Source organism: Taudactylus pleione, unplaced genomic scaffold (assembly GCF_031769625.1).
Source record: "Taudactylus pleione unplaced genomic scaffold, aTauple2 ptg000025l, whole genome shotgun sequence".
Classification (NCBI taxonomy): domain Eukaryota; kingdom Metazoa; phylum Chordata; class Amphibia; order Anura; family Myobatrachidae; genus Taudactylus; species Taudactylus pleione.
The window spans coordinates 10,798,438-10,822,671 of NW_028284427.1; the positions used below are offsets into that span (position 1 = coordinate 10,798,438).

A 24,234-nucleotide genomic window follows, 5' to 3' on the forward strand; every position below is an offset into this window, starting at 1 on the left:
CTTTTCGTGTTTTGGTTTTGGATCTGGATCTTTCTTCGTGTTTTGGATCTGGATTGGTTTTGCCAAAACCACCCTTCCATGTTTTGGGTTCTGGGTTTTGTGTTTTGGATCTGTATTTTTTTTTTAAAAAGCATAAAAACAACTAAAATCACAGAATTTGTGGGTTTTTCTGCTCCTATGCTATTATTAACCTCAATAACCTTAATTTCCACTCATTTCCAGTCTATTCTGAACACCTCACAATAGTGTTTTTATGTCCAAAAGGTTGCACCGAGGTAGTTGGATGACTATGCTAAGTGACACGAGTGGGCAGCACAATTACGTGGCCCATCTAGGAGTGACACTGCAGTGGCAGACAGGATGGCAGTTTGAAAAACTAGGCCCCAAACAGTACATAATGCAAAGAAAAAAAAGAGGTGCAAGATGGAATTGTCCTTGGATCCTCCCACCCACCCTTATGTTGTATAAACAGGACATGCACACTTTAACAAACCAATCATTTCAGCGCCAGGGTCTGCCACACGACTGTGGCTGAAATGATTGGTTTGTTTGGGCCCCCACAAAACAAGCTGGCAATTAATCTGTCCCTGCACAAACTGGCTCTACGGAGGCAAGATGTCATCCTCATCCTCCTCATCCACCGATTCCTCACCCTCTTCAGTGTTGTGTACATCCTCATCCTCACAGAGTATTAATTCGTCCCCGCTGGAATCCACCACCACAGGTCCCTCTGTACGTTCTGGAGGCTGGTCTCCCTGGAAGAGTTGATAATTCATTTTTATGAACATCATCTTCTCCACATTTTGTGGAAGCAACCTCCTACGCCTTTCGCTGACAAGGTTCCCGGCTGCACTAAACACTCTTTCGGAGTACACACTGGAGGGGGGCAACTCAGGTAAAATAGAGCCAGTTTGTACAGGGGCCTCCAAATTGCCTCTTTTTCCTGCCAGTACAGGTACGGACTGTCTGAAATGCCTACTTGGATGCTGTCACCGATGTAATCCTCCACCATTCTGTCAATGGTGACAGTATCATATGCATGGACAGTAGACATGTCAGAAATTGTTGCCAGGTCCTTCAGTCCGGACCAGATGTCCAAACTTGGTCCTGCCTGTCCTGCATCACTGCCAGCGGGTTGCTTAGGATACCTAAGTTTTTTCCTGGCAGCCCCAGTTGCGGGAGAAAATGAAGAAGGAGCTGTTGACGTGTCACGTTCCGCTTCAGCTGACAGTGTTTTCACCAGCAGGTCTTTGCACCTCTGCAGGCTTGTGTTGGCTGGAAAGAGAGACACCACATAGGCTTTAAACCTAGGATCGAGCACGGTGGCCAAAATGTAGTGGTCTGATTTCAACAGATTGACCACCCTGGAATCCTGGCAAAGCGAATGAAGGGCTTCATCCACAAGTCCCACATGCCGAGCGGAATCGCTCAGTCTTAGCTCCTCCTTCACTTTCTCCAGCTGCTTCTGCAAAAGCCTGATGAGGTGAATGACCTGACTCAAGCTGGAATTGTCTGAACTGACTTCACGTGTGGCAAGTTCGAAGGGCTGGAGAACCTTGCACAATACGGAAATCATTCTCCACTGCGCTTGAGTCAGGTGCATACCCCCTCCTTTGCCTATGTCCTAGGTGGTTGTATAGGCTTGAATGGCCTTTTGCTGCTCCTCCATCCTCTGAAGCATATAGAGGGTTGAGTTCCACCGCGTCACAACCTCTTGCTTCAGGTGATGGCGGGGCAGGTTCAAGAGTGTTTGCTGGCGCTCCAGTCTTCGGCACGCAGTCGCTGAATGGCAAAAGTGGCCAGAAATTTTTCGGCCCACCCAAAGCGTCTCCTGCACGCTCCTGTCATTTTTCAGAAAATTTTGCACCACCAAGTTTATTGTGTAAGCAAAACATGGGACGTGCTGGAATTTGCCCAGATGTAATGCCCGCACAATATTGGTGGCATTGTCAGATATCACAAATCCCCAGGAGAGTCTAAGTGGGGTAAGCCACTGGGCGATGATTTCCCTCAGTTTCTCTAAGAGGTTGTCGGCGGTGTGCCTCTTACTGAAACCGGTGATATACAGTGTAGCCTGCCTTGGAACGAGCTGGCGTTTCTGAGATGCTGCTACTGGTGACGCTGCTGTTGTTGCTGCGTAACGTGATACATCTACCCAGTGGGCTGTCACAGTCATATAGTCCTTAGTCTGCCCTGTTCCACTTGTCCACATGTCCGTGGTTAAGTGGACATTGGGTACAACCGCATTTTTAAAGACACTGAGGACACTTTTTCTGACGTTTCTGTACAGTCTCGGTATCGCCTGCCTAGTGAAGTGGAATCTAGACGGGATTTGGAACCGGGGACACACTACCTCCATCAATTGTCTAAATCCCACTGCACTATTGGCGGATACCAGATGCACGTCTAACACCAACATAGCAGTCAAGGTCTCAGTTATATGTTTTGCTTCAGGATGACTGTTATCGTACTTCATCCTCCTCGCTAAGGACTGTTGGAGGGTCAATTGTTTAGTAAAAGTAGTGGTGTTCCTACTTCCTCTCTGGGATGAAGAATGACTCCCAGCAGCAGCAACAGCAGCAGCAGCGGCAGCAGTACTAGGCGTAGAAATGCAGGATCCTCCGGAGGAATCCCGGATAGGAGAGTCAGTCATGCCAGTGACATGGCCTGCAGGACTACTTCCGATCCTGACTAAGGAGGAAATTGACGAGGAGGGAGTTGACGGTGTGGTTTGCAGGCGCTTGGATACAACAGGACAACGGGATTTAGGTGTCCCTGGACTGCTTACGGTCTTAGCCAAAGTTTCTGAACTTGACAGTAACTTTTTATGAACGCGCCGCAGGTCCCGTATAAGGGAGTATGTTCCTAGGTTGTTAACGTCACTACCCCTACTTATTTCACCTTCACATATGGTACATATGGCAAGACAGTTGTTGTCCGGATTTGGATAGAAATATTGCCAGACCAAAGAGGTGGAATGTTTGGTCTTCTGCCCAGGCATGACCGTGATGGACTTTTTCATCCCACGGACAACAACTGTCTCCCCCGGAGCCTGATTTAAACAAACCACATCACCATCAGAATCCTCCTCGCCAACTTCCTCCTCAGCGCCAGCTACACCAGTATCCTTATGTTGTTGTACTTCAACAGTGACATCTTCAATTTGCATATCAGCAAGTGGACTGTGGGTGCTCCTTTCAGCACTTGCAGGGGGCGTGCAAATGGTGGAAAGAGCCACCTCTTCCCGTCCAGTGCTGGGAAGGTCAGGCATCGCAACCGCCACCACACTTGGACTCTCCTTGGGAATTTGTGATATCTTCTAAGAACGCACAGTTCTTCGCTGTGCTTTTGCCAGCTTAACTCGTTTGATTTTTTTTAGCGGGAGGAGGGCTTCCATCGTTATGTGAAGCTGAACCACTAGTCATGAACATAGGGAAAGACCTTAGCCGTTCCTTGCCACTCCGTGTCGTAAATGGCATATTGGCAAGTTTACATTTCTCCTCAGATTATTTAAATGTTTTATTTAAGGTCATTTTCTTGAACTTTGTCATTTGGGATTGTATGTGCCCTCTACTATGACATTGGGCATCGGCCTTGGCAGATGACGTTGATGGCATGTTATCGTCTATGTCATGACTAGTGGCAGCAGCTTCAGCACTAGGAGGAAGTGGTTCTTGATCTTTCCCTATTTTATTTTTATCGGAGAAAGTTTGGTCCTCTATTTATGTTATATTGATATATACGTGCGGCTAAGGCGCACACAAACACAGAAAATAATTTTTTATTTTTGTTGGAGACTAGTGCACTTTGCGGGTTACACCACCCTTTAAGAAATGAGCCAGCCGGCTTTTTACTTATGGGACACAGGTGCACGCTTGGCGCTGCTCCAGTGTTGATGCACGTGCAGCTACAGTGCACACAATTCTCAAAGACAGAAAAAAAGAAGAATTTTTTATTTTTTGTGGAGCACACTTTGAGGGTTACACCACCATTTAACAGACAGATGCACGCTTGTCGCTGCTGCTTTGAGGATGCACATACCTTGCAGACAATTCACAAACACAGAAGAAAATGTTTTATGTTTGTTGGAGTGCACTTTGGGGGTTACACCACCCTTTAACAGACAGACGCACGCTTGGCGCTGCTGCTTTGAGGATGCAGTTGCGGCTACTGCGCATACATTTCACACACAAACCCAGAAAAAAAGATTATTTTATTTTGGTTGGAGCCCTCTTTGGGGGTTACACCACCCTTTAACAGACAGATGCACGCTTGTTGCTGCTGCTTTGAGGATGCAGGAGCGGCTATAGCCCACACAATTCACAAAGACAGAAAAAAAAAAGAAGAATTTTTTATTCTTTGTGGAGCGCACTTTGAGGGTTACACCACTCTTTAACAGACAGATGCACGCTTGGTGCTGCTGCTTTGAGGATGCAGGTGCAGCTACTGCGCATACATTTCACACACAAACACAGAAAAAAAGAAGATTATTTTATTTTGGTTGGAGCCCACTTTGGGGGTTACACCACCCTTTAACAGACAGACGCACGCTTGGCGCTGCTGCTTTGAGGATGCAGGGAGACTATATATATAGTCTCCCTGCATCCTGCTTTGAGGATTAGGGAGACTATATATATATATAATCATTTTTTTTCTCTCTCTCTCTCTCTCTCTCTCTCTCTCTATATATATATATATATATATTATGTGTGTATGTATAGGTATAGAATAGGGGTGTGCACCGGCCACTTTTCGTGTTTTGGTTTTGGATCTGGATCTTTCTTCGTGTTTTGGATCTGGATTGGTTTTGCCAAAACCACCCTTCCGTGTTTTGGGTTCTGTGTTTTGTGTTTTGGATCTGTATTTTTTTTTTTAAAAAGCATAAAAACAGCTAAAATCACAGAATTTGTGGGTTTTTCTGCTCCTATGCTATTATTAACCTCAATAACCTTAATTTCCACTCATTTCCAGTCTATTCTGAACACCTCACACCTCACAATAGTGTTTTTATGTCCAAAAGGTTGCACGGAGGTAGCTGGATGACTATGCTAAGTGACACGAGTGGGCAGCACAAATACGTGGCCCATCTAGGAGTGACACTGCAGTGGCAGACAGGATGGCAGTTTGAAAAACTAGGCCCCAAACAGTACATAATGCAAAGAAAAAAAAGAGGTGCAAGATGGAATTGTCCTTGTATGCGCAGTGTTTTTACTGCGCATACATTTCACACACAAACACAGAAAAAAAGATTATTTTATTTTGGTTGGAGCCCACTTTGGGGGTTACACCACCCTTTAACAGACAGACGCACGCTTGGCGCTGCTGCTTTGAGGATGCAGGGAGACTATATATATAGTCTCCCTGCATCCTGCTTTGAGGATTAGGGAGACTATATATATATATAATCATTTTTTTTCTCTCTCTCTCTCTCTCTCTCTCTCTCTATATATATATATATATATATATATATATTAGGTGTGTATGTATAGGTATAGAATAGGGGTGTGCACCGGCCACTTTTTGTGTTTTGGTTTTGGATCTGGATCTTTCTTCGTGTTTTGGATCTGGATTGGTTTTGCCAAAACCACCCTTCCGTGTTTTGGGTTCTGTGTTTAGTGTTTTGGATCTGTATTTTTTTTTTTAAAAAGCATAAAAACAGCTAAAATCACAGAATTTGTGGGTTTTTCTGCTCCTATGCTATTATTAACCTCAATAACCTTAATTTCCACTCATTTCCAGTCTATTCTGAACACCTCACACCTCACAATAGTGTTTTTATGTCCAAAAGGTTGCACGGAGGTAGCTGGATGACTATGCTAAGTGACACGAGTGGGCAGCACAAATACGTGGCCCATCTAGGAGTGACACTGCAGTGGCAGACAGGATGGCAGTTTGAAAAACTAGGCCCCAAACAGTACATAATGCAAACAAAAAAAAGAGGTGCAAGATGGAATTGTCCTTGTATGCGCAGTGTTTTTACTGCGCATACATTTCACACACAAACACAGAAAAAAAGATTATTTTATTTTGGTTGGAGCCCACTTTGGGGGTTACACCACCCTTTAACAGACAGACGCATGCTTGGCGCTACTGCTTTGAGGATGCAGGGAGCATATATATATAGTCTCCCTGCATCCTGCTTTGAGGATTAGGGAGACTATATATATATATAATCATTTTTTTTCTCTCTCTCTGTATATATATATATATATATATATATATATATTAGGTGTGTATGTATAGGTATAGAATAGGGGTGTGCACCGGCCACTTTTCGTGTTTTGGTTTTGGATCTGGATCTTTCTTCGTGTTTTGGATCTGGATTGGTTTTGCCAAAACCACCCTTCCGTGTTTTGGGTTCTGTGTTTTGTGTTTTGGATCTGTATTTTTTTTTTTAAAAAGCATAAAAACAGCTAAAATCGCAGAATTTGTGGGTTTTTCTACTCCTATGCTATTATTAACCTCAATAACCTTAATTTCCACTCATTTCCAGTCTATTCTGAACACCTCACACCTCACAATAGTGTTTTTATGTCCAAAAGGTTGCACCGAGGTAGCTGGATGACTATGCTAAGTGACACGAGTGGGCAGCACAAATACGTGGCCCATCTAGGAGTGACACTGAAGTGGCAGACAGGATGGCAGTTTGAAAAACTAGGCCCCAAACAGTACATAATGCAAAGAAAAAAAAGAGGTGCAAGATGGAATTGTCCTTGTATGCGCAGTGTTTTTACTGCGCATACATTTCACACACAAACACCGAAAAAAAGATTATTTTATTTTGGTTGGAGCCCACTTTGGGGGTTACACCACCCTTTAACAGACAGACGCATGCTTGTCACTGCTGCTTTGAGGATGCAGGTGCAGCTACAGCCCACACAATTCACAAAGACAGAAAAAAAAGGAGACTTTTTTATTTTTTGTGGAGCGCACTTTGGGGGTTACAGCACCCTTTAACGGACAAGCCAGCCGGCCCTTTATTTATGGGACACAGGCGCACGCTTGGCGCTGCTCCTTTGTTAATGCACGTGCAGCCACAGTGCACACAATTCACAAACACAGAAAATATTTTTTTATTTTGTTTGGAGTGCACTTTGGGGGTTACAGCACCCTTTAACGGACAAGCCAGCCAGCCCTTTACTTATGGGACACAGGCGCACGCTTGGCGCTGCTCCTTTGTTAATGCACGTGGAGCCACAGTGCACACAATTCACAAACACAGAAAATATTTTTTTATTTTGTTTGGTGTGCACTTTGGGGGTTACAGCTCCTTTTAACGGACAAGCCAGCCAGCCCTTTACTTATGGGACACAGGCGCACGCTTGGCGCTGCTCCTTTGTTAATGCACGTGGAGCCACAGTGCACACAATTCACAAACACAGAAAATATTTTTTTATTTTGTTTGGTGTGCACTTTGGGGGCTACAGCTCCTTTTAACGGTCAAGCCAGCCTACCCTTTACTTATGGAACACAGGCGCACGCTTGGCGCTACTTTGTTGATGCACGTGTGGCTACTGCGCACACAATTCACAAACACAGAATTTTTTTTTATTTTTTTTGCACTTGGTGGGAGCACTCCTGATGGACAGAGCACCCCCTGGACAACACTACAGCACCCCTTTAGGACTGGGACACTGCACAGGACTTTGGAGTGGCCCCTATAGACAACTGACTGCACAACACAGTCCAACCAGCCCCTATGGACTTTGGAGGAGTGGTCACAGCCCCTATGGACAACAGCAGCACAGCACAACACAGCCAGCCTCTATGGACTTTGGAGGAGTGGACACAGCCCCTATGGACAACAGCAGCACAGCACAACACTACACTACACTACACAGCCCAGCCAGCCCTCCCTCTTCACTGTCCACAGCCGAGTGAGAAAACGGCGCCGACGCGGGTACCTTATATAGAATCCAAAACCCGCGAGACCCAGAAGGCGGGATGATGATGTTTTGCCTGATTTCAGATCCAAGTCAGGCGGGAAAAGTCGAGGCTGACTCGGATTGGCCTCAGATTGGACGGGCTCGGGGGGGTTCGGATTTCAGAAATCCGAACCCGCTCACCCCTAGTATAGAAACAAATAATGCACACTCACTGTACAAATTTAGTACATAATGGGTGCTTGGTCATAGCAATAGCATAGTCCAGTGTGACCAGGGAAACCAGCACTCCAATTAAAATTTTGCTAAATGATTTTTATATTGTGCATGTTTAAAGCAGCATCCAGAAAAAAACACATTCAGTCACAAATCTAAAGTGCAGCTTGCATAATAGCAGCTGGTATACTTAGCAGACTTCATGGGTATGGAGCGGTTTAACAGTGGCAATAATAGTCCATAGGCAGCCCGACCGCCTTTTCAGTACTCACTGGCACCTTCATCATGGGGCACATGGCACAACTAAATATTAGCGCCCAATACACATATATATACAGGACAAAGACCGACCCTCTGTAAGACACCACACACCCCTCAATTCGCCAGAAGTGCTGGATATGATGCACGCATACCATAATGCCACTGGATTCCGGTTTCTGCATTCCAATGGCCAGAAGTTAATGTCCGGCTATGAAAATGGTGTGCATTCCACCACCCAGGAACTCTGGTCCGGTGAAGCAAAATGACCTGAAAAATGAATTTGTAATAAACAGCAAATTGAATAGGGGAGTAACGGGGATCGTGGTGTCTCACTGGGTTTAAAGTTGTAGTACAAATCACAAAACATAAAAAAAAAATCATTATGAAAAAAACACAAAAGCTTTTTACATATTACAAAAACCAACATGCCTATTGTGAAGATTAGGAGATTAATGGAAAAGAAAATTTGAAAAAAATTCCAAACTAATAAACAGAGTTTTTTTTATCCAATTTAAAGAAAATAAAAAATTAGGTTTAAAGAAAGCAAGAAAAATTGAGTTCTTCATCCATATATCTCATCCATCTTGTTTCTCACTGATGGAGTAATTTTTCACAATTACTCCCTCTTTTAATGGAGCAATCTGGTCGATGTGCATTAGTTTACAATCCAGGATGTTTTGTTTCATTTTTATAAAATGTTTGGCCACAGGAGGAATATTGAAATCAAAATTAGTAAGAGCTTTCTTTATAGAGGACCTATGTAAGGCTGTTCTCTCTTTTAACATCCAAATAGTCTTTCCAATATATGTTCGTTTACATGGACAAATGATGGCATAAATTACCTATTTACTCTCGCAGGTAAAACAATGTTTCATTTTGAAAGATCGATTAGATAATATATCATGAAATTTATCACTGGCAACATAAAAAGGCATCCTGAGCACCGAAATGAGCCTGCTCTTAATGACAACCAATTTTTTTGCACTCTTGGTCCAATGTCCGAGGACATAATTTCAGCTTTAATATTGCTGCTACGTTTAAAGCAAAAGAATGGAAGTTCTTGACTCAGCTTACTCAAAATAGGGTCAGCTTGAATAACGTGCCAGTGTTGGTGAAATGCACATTTAATGATTTGTAACCCAATAGAGAAGGTGGTTGAAAAAATAAATCGATCACATGCTGTATCCTTCTTGTGACTCATCAATAGTTTGCCTCTGTCCAATCCTAGACATTTATTGATAGCTTCCTCCACATCTTTTTTTTTATAGCCCATATCTAGCAAAGCTTGTGGCAATAACTCATGATTTTAAGTAATTCTGATCACTCTGACCATTTGAGAGTCTGGCAGTCCACTCTTAAGTTGTGCTGGGTGAAAACTGTCGGCTGCCAGCAGGGAATTTCTATCAGTCATTTTGGTATATACAGTAGAAGCATATTTTCCTGTAGAAATATCAACTGTCACATCTAAGTAGTTAATAATTTTGTTGCTAAAGTTTAGTGTAAATTTAATTTCTGCACTGATACTGTTTAAATCATTAAAGAAAACTAGCAACTGATCCTGGTAGCCCATCCATATCAAAAATATGTCATCATTGAAACATACATACAAAGTAATATACCTAGCCAATGGGTGTGGCATGATATGTTGTTTCTCATAGGCATATGCATACATAAAGAGATTTGCATATGAGGGGACCGAATTGGACCCCATGGCGGTCCCATTGCGCTGTAGGTATTGTCAAATAAAAAGTAATTTTTATGGAGGATGGCATCAGTTAGTAAAAGTAGGTAATCTAATGGTGGACCTGGATATAATGAACTAGTTACAACCATTTGTCTGACAGCTTCCATACCCATTGTGTGTGGGATGCTAGTATACAAGTTTACTATGTCTAGAGTGACTAATATGCAATCAGAAGTATATGGAAGTAAAGCTCCTAATTTATTAAAATATTCAGTGGTATCTCTTAGGTAATATTCAGTGTTCTGAACCATGTGTTGTAATAAAAATCCACATACTGGGACAGCATTTGGCACAAAGAACCTCTAGAAGAAATTATGGGCCGACCGGGGGATTGTGTAAGGTTTTGTGGACTTTGGGCAAAATTTACATATAAGGTACCACAGGATGTGTCTAGGTCAATAATTGTGCTGTATTTTCATCAATCCAAGAGTTATTCAGACCTAGTTGTATTATACTGTCTGTTTCTTTTTATAACCTGCAGTAGGATAACAGGGTAGTTTCTGATAGCATTGACTATTGGATAATTGTCTATAGACCTCTTGAACATATGCAGTTTTATCTAAAACAACAATGCCCCCGCCTTTTTTTTGTTGATCTGTAAGCTCTTAATAGCTTCTGTCTGTTCTCTAGAGAGATTACAATTTTGACTTTTTATAGAGGTTAAGGTATCTCTTTTTACCAATTGCATAAATTTATTGATAAAGCAATTGTTTGCAACAGGCACAAAAGTGCTTTTAGATTTAAAGGTGGTTACTTGTTTTTTAATGACCGGTTTAGTGCCAAAATGGTATTTAAGTTCCAGTTTCCTTTTAAATTGATCAACTTCTAAGTCAAACACCTTTTGCTTAAAGGTCTTGTTGAAGGTTAAACCTTTAGCTAGTACAGACAATTCAATGGCGGTCGGTTCCTAAGATGATAAATTAAAACTACTACTTCCTCCTGCCTCTGTATTTGTTTTTGTTTTGCCCTTCTTTTAGACCTTGCTTTAGCTCCTCCCCTTCTACAGGGTTTTCTCCTGTTTTTTGTGTTTGTTGTGGGTGGCCACAGGTTCCTTTTAAAAAATGACGCTTAGGGCCAAATGTAATAGGGTGAGATTTTAGAAAATGTGACAGTTTAGCAGTAAACTCTCACATTGGTCGAGTTTTACCTTCAAAATGGGATAACATCTGAATGAGAGTTTAAATCATGAGAGTTTTTTGAGTCTGAAAAACATGTGAGTTTTCTCTGTTGCTTTGTTCTTGGACTCTATTACATTGGCTGAGTTTAAAAAGTGTGAGAAAACTCTGTTTGAGAGTCAAGATCTGTAAATGATCTATTAACCCGATTCTTTTAAAACCTTGTGCTGGTCTCCAGGGGCGTTGAGTATCATGACCTAAAACCCACTGATATACTTTGATCTTTAAAGTCCTTGCGGACTCGTTTATATTTGTTATTTTTGAACGCCAGTAGATTAGCCTTAAATGACGTAATAGTAGTGTCAATCTTGTTTAACCAATCAGTATCGGTGTCTGCAACCAAAATATTTAAACCAGTGCTTTCACATAACTTAATTTCTATTTCCATTAAAGCAATATCAGCATTCACTTGTTGTATAACTGAAATCATTAAATCAAATGAACACTGATTCAAAATCATGCACCATTCTCGACAATAGTCCTAATTACTCTGTCCAACAGTGGGCTGATTTCTGATCCTGAAGTCGCGAGGGATGAGGTTCTCTTTATGATATTGCGATAATGTCAATCCATGTAAGGTTAACTCCACATGCCGTTTTTATTGTAAATCATTAAAAACCTCTCTTAGGCTATCCACATAAAATTAATGTGCTTGAATGTTGGTAAATAATATTTCAGATATCTTTTTCACAGAATATTTTAGTACCTGTGAGATCTCCTACAATAGTTTCAAGATCATAGTAAATCCAATCCAATAAAAAACAAATGTACAATCTTTGATCAGAGACAATTAGAAAAGGCTGAGGTGCAAAATCTTCATAATAAATTGTATCAGTACAGAAACAAGTAATATATTTATATTTATTTAAAATTGTATAATCTCCCTAATCCTAATGTTAGGCTATTTATACTAATAAATCAGCCTCATACTAAGCATCTTGGGATGATGCAGAGGAGGCTGGTGGCTAGAAGCTTAGAATAGAGACATTAAAAAAAGGAGTGCAACCCAGATATCGCTCCTGACTGGAGCAAGTGTCTGGAGCACAAGCTCCACTGGCTACGCCCCTTGTTATAGCGCCCTGCATTGCTGGATCTTTTATTTCCTGTTTCTCATGTCTGTCCTCCTGCATCTCCCTGTTCAATATCTGACTCCTTCCCCATTTCATCTCAATTTCACTACCTCCGTACTCCCGTCTCTCATATCTGTCCTCCTCACACACCCCTGTTTCCATTTCTCTCATCTCTGTCCTCCTCATCTCCTCGTCTCTCACTTCAGTTCCCTCACCACCACCCGAGTGCAACATAATAATGGGAGTTGGAGGTAGGGCAGTAACAGCAACTGTGAGGACTTGGAGTGAATGTCAGTGCAGATGGGAGGAGTAGCCGGTGGCACAGGTGGGAGGAGTGGGCTTCACATTGGTGTGCAAATGGTAAGGGAGAATGTCACAGCAGGTGGGCAGTATTCTTTGAAACCATACTGTGCTAGCCAATGGGCATAAAAATTGTTGTACCGGCCATGAAGATTGTGGTGGGGTAGTAGGTGAGGGAAACGTGGTAGTGAGACGTGAGGGCGAACATGTGTATAAGGGCTGAGAAGTTGGTGTCTGCTCGCTATGTGTGCTTCCTGTGTCACAGAGTGTGTGGCAGCTGTGTTGACCCATCAGATGACAGGATTACTCTTAATGACACTTTCCTTACACACCCATTGGCTGTGCTACTGTGAGGGGAGGGAAGGTGCAGGGATGTAGGCAAACACTTAGCAGCAGTATTATATAGATATCACAGCTTCATGTGTATTTTTATATAGTTTTACACAAACTGAATACAGATGTGTCCACATACATCTTACTTCCTTGTGCATTAAACAGCCCATCTAGTCGCGTCATGCCATGGCGTGACTCAGAAGCGATTTTTAGTGCCTCTTTTTACCTTCAAATGCATCTTTTTCACACAGCGATGCGAATAGTACACAAATGATATGTGGCATGCCTATATTCTGTATGCTACTGCGGGTGTATCTGCATGCAAAGCACTACATTACAGTGTCACAGCTGTCCTGTTCGCATTGCTGTGAGAATAAGACGCATCTGAAGGTGAAAAGTTGTGCAAAAAGACGCTCACACTACCGAGTTGCATAGTGCTCACACGTTATGTGTAATGCGACTTGTAGCGCACAGAGGTAGAATGTAAGTGGACACATGTGTATTGCATTATTGGTTTCTATTAGTTCATGTAACACATTCCATCTATGGCTGAAATCTTTATCCCCTCTCAACAGGATGAGCGCCCAGCATGGTGGCGCCCATCCCTTCCTTCCCCTACTTTGTATGAGAACTAACATGTAACTTTGCGGATATTGCAAATAATGCATTTTAATTCATTTTATACAATCTGTGTTAATCCCAATAGATTACATGATGATATAAACTAATTAAACCTGGGGCAACATTTATCCTTTTGCAGGATCCAACGCCAGCAACAATTTCCGATATTACTGAAAAGAAACACTTGAATGTTGCCCATGGGCTTGCATGGTCTTATTATGTCGGCTATTTAAATTTTATTCTGCCAGGTAGGAAACATCATGTTATATGTTGTAATGAGTGAGTAAGTATATTTTAGACTGCGTGCATACCATATCTCTGGTAATGATTCATAGATTCCCGCAGCTGGGAAGTTGTATGCAGCTGCTGTGTGTAAACATGCAAATGTCGCAGCCGCTGGGATTTGTATTGTTTCGTCCACCTGGGGCATTGCAAATTGCATACAAAGACACTGCATCGGCTGCAGATTCTTTAGTTGTCGACCTTCTAAATGACCCGATGGTCGTGCAAAATGGTCACATGTACTGAGACGCCGAAGCCATATTTATTGCCTACGGTATCACAGATGAAGGCTGTGACCCGAAAACGGTTGCAACACACCTGCATATTTTGCCGCTACTCCTCATTACCTCCTCCAAACACTCCCTGACTGTTAATCATATGGTGAGTAAAAAGTAGCTGCAATGTACCTTGACGCACGTGCAGTGCGACTTAGGCGCATTCGCAGATTACAGATAATCAGTTGACTGCGTAAGTATTGGCATTGCGTACATCTCCGAATCAGGCCCTCTGCTGCTAATTTGAGTACTAACTCATTTCAGTGACAATTATTAGCCCTGTTCTGCATATACATTAAATGTAAGAATAACATGATTTTTTTGCAAATAGCAAAGTACTGCACGCCTGCGTATTCTGAAGTGTATCAATAGCCTTTAATTTACATGTAGCAAGATAAATATGGCTTCCACAATGTAAAAACCGTGAATTCAAGTCCAACAAAATCAGCCTTGTAGGCCGTGCCCTGCTCCTTTCCAGTATGTTCTCCACATATAAGTATTTGGTTATATCGTGTCTTTTACAGATTTGAAGAACTTGGTAAAACAATTCAATGAAGAGAACGACAATATACTCAGGTTTCCAGAAGCCTGGAAGCTGCATATCTTGTTGCCTATAAGCTGCAACATGTATGGGGACTTGAATGAGGCTGATAAGAACATTACATTTATTAAAGAGGTTCCGCCAAAAATCATGGATCGAGCCGGCATCAAAGAAAGAGTTTTTAAAAACAATGTGTATCGCATTCTGGACGAAGATCACAGGGTATATTGAGTAATTATGGAACTGTTGTCAATATAATTGTATAATATATATATATATATATATATATATATATATATATATATATATATATATATATAGGTCAAATGGTCCGGCACTCATAAAAAACGTCTTATAGCTACAGGGGTGCCCTCACAAAATACGAATGTACATAGTTCATAGTGGGTTCAAAAACGAGTCGTGGTTCTGATGGTGGAATGTCTTTCAGAATTGGATCCATTCTTAGGATATCCCAATGTTTGGAAAAAGAGTTCCTGATGGTATTCTCATGGGTGCTGTACGTAGTAACAAAATAAATACGGTCTTCATTCTTTTTATTGTCTTTAAATTGTAGAAGTACCCTCCTGTCAAGATGATTAATTCTCTCCAATGTGTCATTCATCACTTTCTCAGGATTTTCTCTCTCGTTTGGCATAGAGTTGTATTAAGAGTAGGGAATATTTGATTTCCATTTCTCTACATGGTTGCTTCTAAAGTGCAGAACAACTAATCCATAACAATACGCACTATGTTCTGATTGTTGCTTTTGTACTTTCATATCTCAAATCACTATTGAGGACTTTATAAGAAGTCTGAAGACCAGAGAACTTTTAGGACCTTTTTCATTTATACACGTTTTGCACTTTATTCACTATTATTTGCACTAGTAAGCACTGTCTTCATCACTTTTTTCGTGTGTATATATATATATATATATATATAAAATCTTGAATGCTGTCCCATCTCCGCCATGTACAGTGGGAGCTGTAGCGCTTGCCACAGACTAATGTAACTCACCCCCATTCATTAACAGTTAAAAGCCGATTCTGATTTATCTCTCCTCAAGATTTGATAAATCTTCCCCTAATTGTTGCATTACTGTGTCCATGACAAACCATTTAACCTTTTTATGTGTTTATGGGAAAATGTTTTCACAATTAATGATGTGGCTATTTGTGTCTCTTAGCCATACTACTGTATTGTAGAATATGCTACACCTCTAGCATCTCTGAACAAAATGTCAGATATTGCCAGCGCTGCCTTCAGTAAGGAGGATCGTATACAACAAGCCAAACTCTTCTATCGCACGTTGAAGGATATCCTAGAAAATTCAGTGGAGTGTAAGAACACTTTCCGATTAGTAATTTATGATGGTGAGTTATTCTATTTTCTGATAAATTGTTTATTTATTAATTTTGCCTGGTGCATGTTGTTTTCAGTTATGCTGGATTCAAAATCAGAATTATTCAATACTAGCGTTTGCCTGCAGCTTCGCTTTTGTGGATGTCTGTTGTTGCTCAGCGGAACTAATTTTACAAAGACAGTAGTGGCATCTAATATTGTGTCATATATTTTGATCACAAAATGTCTTTGTAAACAATATTTGCAGTTTTTCCTTCAGTGATAACCACAAACAGATGCTTGGCTACTATTTCGTGGGCAAGCCACTTAACCTACAGTACCCTCAAAAGGTTGCAAGTAACATGAGCAGCGACTTTAGGATATACTGTACAGTATTTGTCTTGGTGCACCATCTACTGGATTGACATGTATACTGCAACTTTATGAGTCAAGAAAAGTTGCCTTATTAGTGCTTAATATATGGTTGGATTTTCCTGCAAAATAAATTGTATGTATTTATAAATGCATACATATACTGTATAACTCTTTGTGTTTGGGGGCAATATATATATATAAAATTATATTTATATACATCTAGTTGTCTTTGGATTGAGGAGCCTGCACACTGCACGGGCCGAGTGTCAAGGTGTCTGGTTTTTCCTTTATTGCTACACTCCCTGATGTCACATTGAGATAATACATACCTCAATTTCTTTATAGGTGACTAAGCTATGCAATATACAATACATTGAAAACGCAATTTAAATTTATCCAGTAGTTTCTGCATGATGCCGGAACAAACAGACAGATAGAGAAACAAAACTTCCCAAAAAAAAATAAAAAATGTTGTCTCAATAGTTCATACACAGTCCCAAGGAGTATTTGTCTCCAAAAAAATGTCTATATACCGACACAACCATTACAGCTTTATTATAAGAATAGATTATCTTATGTTTTATTTATCTACGTCTTCTATCTGCGTAAATTGTGTCATTAGTTTATATCTGAACAGTAACGTTCTATAAGATATATATATATATATATATATATATATATATATATATTGTGACACAGTTAGGTTAGGGGGTCCCTCTCCTGGGTAGGGGACTCCTTCCTTACACACACACACAGCAGCAGGGAAGCAGCACACCAGTCTGGATGCGAGTACAAGCTGGTCGGCGCCAGTCTTTATTGTACAATGTCAGAAACAACATAAAGAAAACATAAACAAAAATCCTAGCCCTGTCAGGGCACTAACTTCACAGGTAGTTCCCTCACTACCAGAACCTGGCAGGGCCTAATGCCCTCGCCAGCAACAAAGCACAGCACAGTACTTACAGATAGGTTTTCCAAGTGTCTCTGAGCAAACTCCCTGTCTGCTCTCCCAGGTGAGACACTTCGCCCTAAACACACTAGGCTTATATTGGCCACTCTCAGGTGGAAAACTAACAAGCCTGTTACCAGGCTGCTAGAACCAAAACCTGGAGTGGCCATGGGTGGTGCCCTCCCTCTCCTCTCACCCACAACCCCCAGGTCCCAAACCAGCTTTTCAAAAAGCCGAAACTCAAGCCTGCTACACTGCAGACTTTCTCCTGGGGGTTTAAAACACAAAAGACAGGAATCTGGGACAAATGTCCCTGCCACAGACCACTTTACCAGTGATCCTATCACATATCCCCCCCTTTGTTTCGACCTATGGGGCGGAACAACTGAAGCCCCCAAACAATGAACGCGTGACAATGCGTCTGCTTTAAACAACAGGCCCCCTGGCCTGTGTTCCACCGAAAATGTAAAAGTTTGTAACGCCCACTTTATGGCCAACGCCTCCTTCTCCACTGTGGCACCGGGTAGGCATCGAATTTTGAAACACTGTTCAACTTTCGGAAGTCATTGCAGAAACGCACACTCCCGTCGGGCTTTGGAATCAACACAATGGGACTTGACCATTCACTATGTGATACTTCAATAACCCCTAACTCTAGCATATTTTTAATTTCTTTCGACACCGATGCTCTTGGTGCTTCTGGTAACCTATAGGGCTTTAGATTAACTTTAACCCCTGGGTCAGTGATGATGTCATGTTTAACGACCGAGGTTTTCCCAGGTACGTCAGAGAACAGCACCCTATTTCTAACCAGAAACTCCTTGACCTCTCGTTGTTGAATTGCCGACAGGGTTTTTGCCACTGTCACTTCGGGAACTAAGGGCCCTGGACTTACTGGAGGGGCTCGGACGGCCGACAGTACCGTTCTATCTTTCCAGGGCTTTAACAGATTTATATGGTATATCTGTTCCGGCTTTCTTTTCCCCGGCTGGTAAACTTTGTAATTGACCTGTCCCACTCTTTCTAAGATTTCAAAGGGCCCTTGCCATTTTCCACAGTGGGAACCAACACTAACACTCTGTCCCCAGGAGCAAAGCTGCGTAACCGAGCATTGCGGTTGTATACCCTCTGCTGTGCCTGTTGAGCCTGTTTCAGGTGCTCTCTCACTATCGGCACCTCTATAATAGGCAATGGAACTAGTGGTCCCTTAAAACGTGGTCTGGGAGCATGATACTGACACTCAGGGCAGGATACGCAAAAGTCAGATACCTCTTTATGAAGCCCGGGCCAAAAAAACCTCTGCATTATTCGCTCAGTGGTTTTCTCTACCCCTAGATGGCCTGCCGTTATATGACCATGGGCCAGATCCAACACTGTTTTTCTGTAGGCTTTGGGAACTATTAGTTGTTCCACAATATCTTCCCCCTTCTTAGTCACCTGATATAACAAATCCTGACACATTACCATGTGGGGATAGGACAAAGGACTATCAGGGTCTACGGGTTTACCATCAACTACTTTTACATTCTTCCTGGCTTTTACCAAAGTAGGGTCTTTCAACTGCTCCACGGCAAAGACCTCTCTTCTGACCTCTAAATCAGGCAGACGATCAACTGGCCCAACAACACTTCCCACCTCAATGGGAGGCACATCAGTTGGCGGGCAAACGTCACGCTCTGCATTCTCTAGTTCGCCAATCATAGTAGAAAAAGGGAATAACTCTGACTCAGAAGAAACTCCCTCCTCCACTACATCGACAACCTTCTCAAATGGATCGGGGTTGTTCACTTCTGGAACAAAACGGCTTTCCCACAACTTCCAGAAGTGAGCAAAGTCTCTCCCCAATATTGCATCGTACATCAGACCAGGCACCAAACCCACAGAAACTATAGCAGAGCCACATGGTGTCTCGATGTTCACCTTGGCAGTAACATAATATCGAGTATTCCCATGTATGCAGGTCACACCAACAGTTTTCCCTGTATGCCTCAAGGGGTTCACCAGCTCAGCTTTTATAAGTGTCACCAAGCTACTGTACCAGAATCTAACAGTGCCTCTACTCGGTTGCCATCTACAGTGAGTACACACATGTGCTTATCAGTCTCAGCCTGCCGGTCAGCCATACAGGCTGTCTGTGCAAAGAAAGACCCCCTGCGGTAGACATGAGCAGTATCACATTGCATAGGTTCAGTTGTAAGTGAACAATTAGCGGAAATATGGCCGAAGTTACCACACCGGAAACACTGAATCATATTAATGTCTAGTCATTTACGGGGCAAGAACCTTCCTGGCCTGGCAGGCCTGTCTCCAGGTTCTACACCCTCAGTCTTAGGTACATCCCACCGCCCAGCACCCTTCTCCCCTGGAACAGTCTTACCAGTGTCTGTGGGAGTTCGCCGGTGCGCCATCGGGGCTTGGTGGGGCATACTCCTCAGCTCCTCAGCCGCCATGTACCTCTCCACCAGCTCGACCAACTGGTCCACGGACTTAGGGTCTGCATGGCTCACCCACTTGCGCAGAGTCACAGGTAACGATCGCAGGTACCGGTCCATCACGACCCTTTCCACGATCTGTGGTCCCGTCAGCGTCTCAGGCTGTAGCCATTTTGAGGACAGACGGATGAGGTCATGCATCTGTGAACGTGGAGGCTTGTCCATATGGAACTCCCAGCGGTGGACCCGTTGGGCACGAACAAAGGTGGTGACTCCCAAGCGAGTTAGGATCTCCTGTTTTAGTTTTTTATAGTCCTTGGCATCAGCCAGGAATAAGTCGAAATAGGCCTTTTGTGGCTCCCCAGACAAAAAAGGTGCCACCAGACTTGCCCACTGCTCCTGGGGCCAACTCTCCCTTTCGGCCGTTCTTTCAAATGCGGCGAGATAGGCCTCCACATCATCGCCCGAAGTCATCTTTTGGAGGAAGTGACTGGCTCGTACGGAGTGAGTGGTGGTGGGAGGACCAGCAGTAATATCTCTGGGCCGGGCGACCAGGTGCTGTACCACCTCTCTTATGGCCTGGCTGTTTTCCGCTAAGGCCTGGTGGGTTTCCTCGATGGTGACCTGTTGTTGCCTCTGGGCTGTCTCCAAGGCCAACAGTTGCACCCTGGTGGATTCCTGCTGCGCCCTGGTAGATTCCTGCTGAGCCCAGATAGATTCCTGCTGAAGTCTATTCATCTCCTGCTGAGCTCTGGTAGATTCCTGCTGAGCTGTTGTAGCTTGGAGCAAGGCCTTAATAATGTCCTCCATTTTGTCCTGGGGTGTAGGTTGGAAGCTGAACCTTGCCTCTCCGAGCATTGGCTGACGCCTCCTCTATGGGACTCCAAGGACACAGTGTTATTTCCACACTCACAAATTGGGTGTCTGTCCCTTTAATTTTTAAATGGAAAGTTTTCCTCTTGCTGCAACTTCAGTGTGTGTGGGTGCCCGCATTCTCCACCATATTGTGACACAGTTAGGTTAGGGGGTCCCTCTCCTGGGTAGGGGACTCCTTCCTTATACACACACACAGCAGCAGGGAAGCAGCACACCAGTCTGGATGCGAGTACAAGCTGGTCGGCGCCAGTCTTTATTGTACAATGTCAGAAACAACATAAAGAAAACATAAACAAAAATCCTAGCCCTGTCGGGGCACTAACTTCACAGGTAGTTCCCTCACTACCAGAACCTGGCAGGGCCTAATGCCCTCGCCAGCAACAAAGCACAGCACAGTACTTACAGTTAGGTTTTCCAAGTGTCTCTGAGCAAACTCCCTGTCTGCTCTCCCAGGTGAGACACTCCGCCCTAAACACACTAGGCTTATATTGGCCACTCTCAGGTGGAAAACTAACAAGCCTGTTACCAGGCTGCGAGAACCAAAACCTGGAGTGGCCGTGGGTGGAGCCCTCCCTCTCCTCTCACCCACAACCCCCAGGTCCCAAACCGGCTTTTCAAAAAGCCGAAACTCAAGCCTGCTACACTGCAGACTTTCTCCTGGGGGTTTAAAACACAAAAGACAGGAATCTGGGACAAATGTCCCTGCCACAGACCACTTTACCAGTGATCCTATCACAATATATATATATATATATATATATATACACAAATTTGATGATCGGCACTCCATGCAGACAATCCAACAACCGGGGTGCACCTATCCCAAGAGCCCCAACCAACGCAGGGACACCATAGACAATTTCTTCAAAGACAGGCAGCACTCCTCGAATTTAATAATCAGACATGACCTTGCTTAGTTTTTAACTACAGTTAAAAACTAAGCAAGTTCATGTCTGATTATTAAATCCGAGGAGTGCTGCCTGCCTGAAGAAATTATATATATATATATATATATATATATATATATATATACACTGTGTGTGTGTATATATATATATATATATATATATATATGTATGTGTGTATATATATAATAAAATATATACATACTAGCTGAAGTGCCCGGTGTTGCCCAGGTTTAAAACTTCAAGTTATTAAGTTTTATTATGTGATGTCGTCCAAATCCATCCAGTGGAAGACCCAGAACAGGCTCCATGGGTCAAAGTTCTGGCCAGTGTACACCAACGGGAATGTCACGACCTGGCCCTTGAGATTTCCAGTCAGAGGACTGGGAGTCAGAGTAACTAGGTGGGGAGGTAGAAGTAATGAGGAGGAAGTACAGAGGTGCAGAGTCAAACTCTTTGTTGGTTTTCACCAGTGACCCCACCAATTGGGATATGGGTTTTAGCTGCACCCAATGAGCAGGTCGCAACCCCCTGATCAGGGACCCAGGAATTAGAAACAGATAGAGAGAAATGAAAAGACAACTGAGTGGTTGGAGATTATATTTGGTGAATATCGGTAATCACTGATGTTAGTAATACAGAAGTATATTGGTAGAGACCGATGTAGAATATCATTGGAGAGTATCGATAGTGACCGATGTTGAATACCACTGGCAGTGACTGATGTGGAATTTCACTGAAGTGACTGATGTTGAGTATCACTGAAGAATATTGATAGTGACCAATGTTGAAGAATATTGGTAGTGACCGATGCTGAAAGTCACTGGAAGTGACTGATGTTGAATATCACTGAAGTGACCGATGTTGAATATCACTGACCCGGCCCGCTGCTGATTGGCTGGCTGCCGTTCCGCGAGCTGTGATTGGCTTGCGACCGGCTCCATGTATTAAATGCCACCGAGACTCTTCTCCTCTTCTCTGGCAGCTGCCAGTGCATTCCACCAGTGACACGCGGTACCTCACATCACTCTGCGCTGAGGGAGCTCCCAGAGTTACGGAGATGGCCGAGTGTCCAGGTAAGTTTGGGCTCTGTTGTAGGGAGGGAGTGCCTAAGTTATGTATTATATACAGTATATATATATATATATATATATATGAAATCATACACCTACATGTGGGTAAGTGCTGTTATATTACTTGCTGTGCTGACACTTACATTTGCATGCTTTTAATTTAATATAGCTAAGCACCAGAGGCTTTTGTTTGTTGTATGTATGTTATGTATATATATATATATATATATATATATATATATATATACACACACAAAACATCTTGTGCTTAGATATGTTAAATTAAAAACATGCAAATAAAAATGTCAGCACAGCAAGTAATATAAGAGCACTTACAAACGATTAATCTGTGCCCCCAATAGGTCCAGCCCTCCCTGTCTCTCACCCCCAAAGTAGCTCCACCCACATCTCCACCCACTTCTGCCCCATACCCCGGGGTGAGGGGGGCCCTGCCTAATTTGTCAGTACCGGGCCCCACCATTTCTGATGGCAGCCCTGGGTCCCCATATGGTCTTAATCTGGCTCTGGATAGATATGATAAGAGGGAAAAAGAGAGACAAACAGACACACAAATGGGGAAAAAGAAAGGGCACACCAACAATGCAGAGACGTATATATACAAAAAGGGGGGGCAAAGAGAGCATACATACACAGGGCGGGATGCATGAGGCATTGCATTTTGATCCCACCACTCATCGCCAGCATAACAGCATTTACTAATGATGTTTGCTTGAAGAAAATCACAAATAACGTGCAGGGGCGTAGGGAGGGTGGTTCCACTGGAGCGCGAGCCCCAGGCGCCTTAGTTGTGAGGTGCTGTGTATACAGAACAGCTGCAGCAGCGTCCTGTCCTGCCTTCCTGCTGCTCTAGTGAGCGACTCTGTGGTCAGAGGAGCTTGTGCTGAGCCCTGATTGGTGGAGCTCAGCACATGTTCATTTGACCCCAGCAGAGGGCGGGGCTACAGCAGCATGCTGACGAGGAAGAAGCTGCAGGGTCCACATTAAGGTGAGAGAGGTACCCCAGTTATGTCTATCACCCTCCCTGCCTGTATGTATGTATGTATGTTATGTATGTATGTTTGTGTGACCCTGCCTGTATGTGTGACCCTACCTGCCTGTATGTATGTCTGTATGTACGTGTGGGTTATGTAGGTATGTGTGACCCTGCCTGTACGTATGTGTGACCCTGCCATGTTTGTATGTATGTAATGTGTGACCATGCCTGTATGTATGTGTGACCCTGCCATGTGTGTGTATATATATATATATATAGCGTTCCCGCTAGGTTGTTTTAGCGGGGCGCGGCGCCCTGTGCACCCTGCCCTCCAGGAGCTGGGCAAAAAGCGCCCTGCCCTCACAGCCTGCGGGTGCCGTTCTCACCTGCGGGACGCAGTGTCCCGCGGGTGGAGAAACATGCGGTGACCCGGTCACCGCCGGAGAACAGACGCCGGACGCATGCGCCCGGCATCTATTCTCCCTTTCTGCAGCGCTTGGGCGCTGCCCGGCATGTCCGTAAGCGCCGGTCACGCCCCCAAGTATGATGAAAAGGGGATGCGTCTTATAGACATGCCCCCTTTTCATG

At 43.3% G+C, this 24,234-nt stretch overlaps 1 protein-coding gene across 2 annotated transcripts in view; it reads left to right on the top strand.

Annotated features, from left to right (window-relative positions):
• STING1 (stimulator of interferon response cGAMP interactor 1) overlaps positions 1 to 24,234 on the top strand; it is a 106,455-nt gene that overhangs the window by 7,886 nt on the left and 74,335 nt on the right. For both annotated transcript variants that reach the window (XM_088451206.1, XM_088451198.1), the window contains exons 4-6: positions 13,743 to 13,851; positions 14,685 to 14,923; positions 15,888 to 16,074. In XM_088451206.1, the coding sequence (XP_088307332.1) occupies positions 13,743 to 13,851; positions 14,685 to 14,923; positions 15,888 to 16,074 (535 nt within the window). The remainder of the gene's footprint in view (positions 1 to 13,742; positions 13,852 to 14,684; positions 14,924 to 15,887; positions 16,075 to 24,234) is intronic.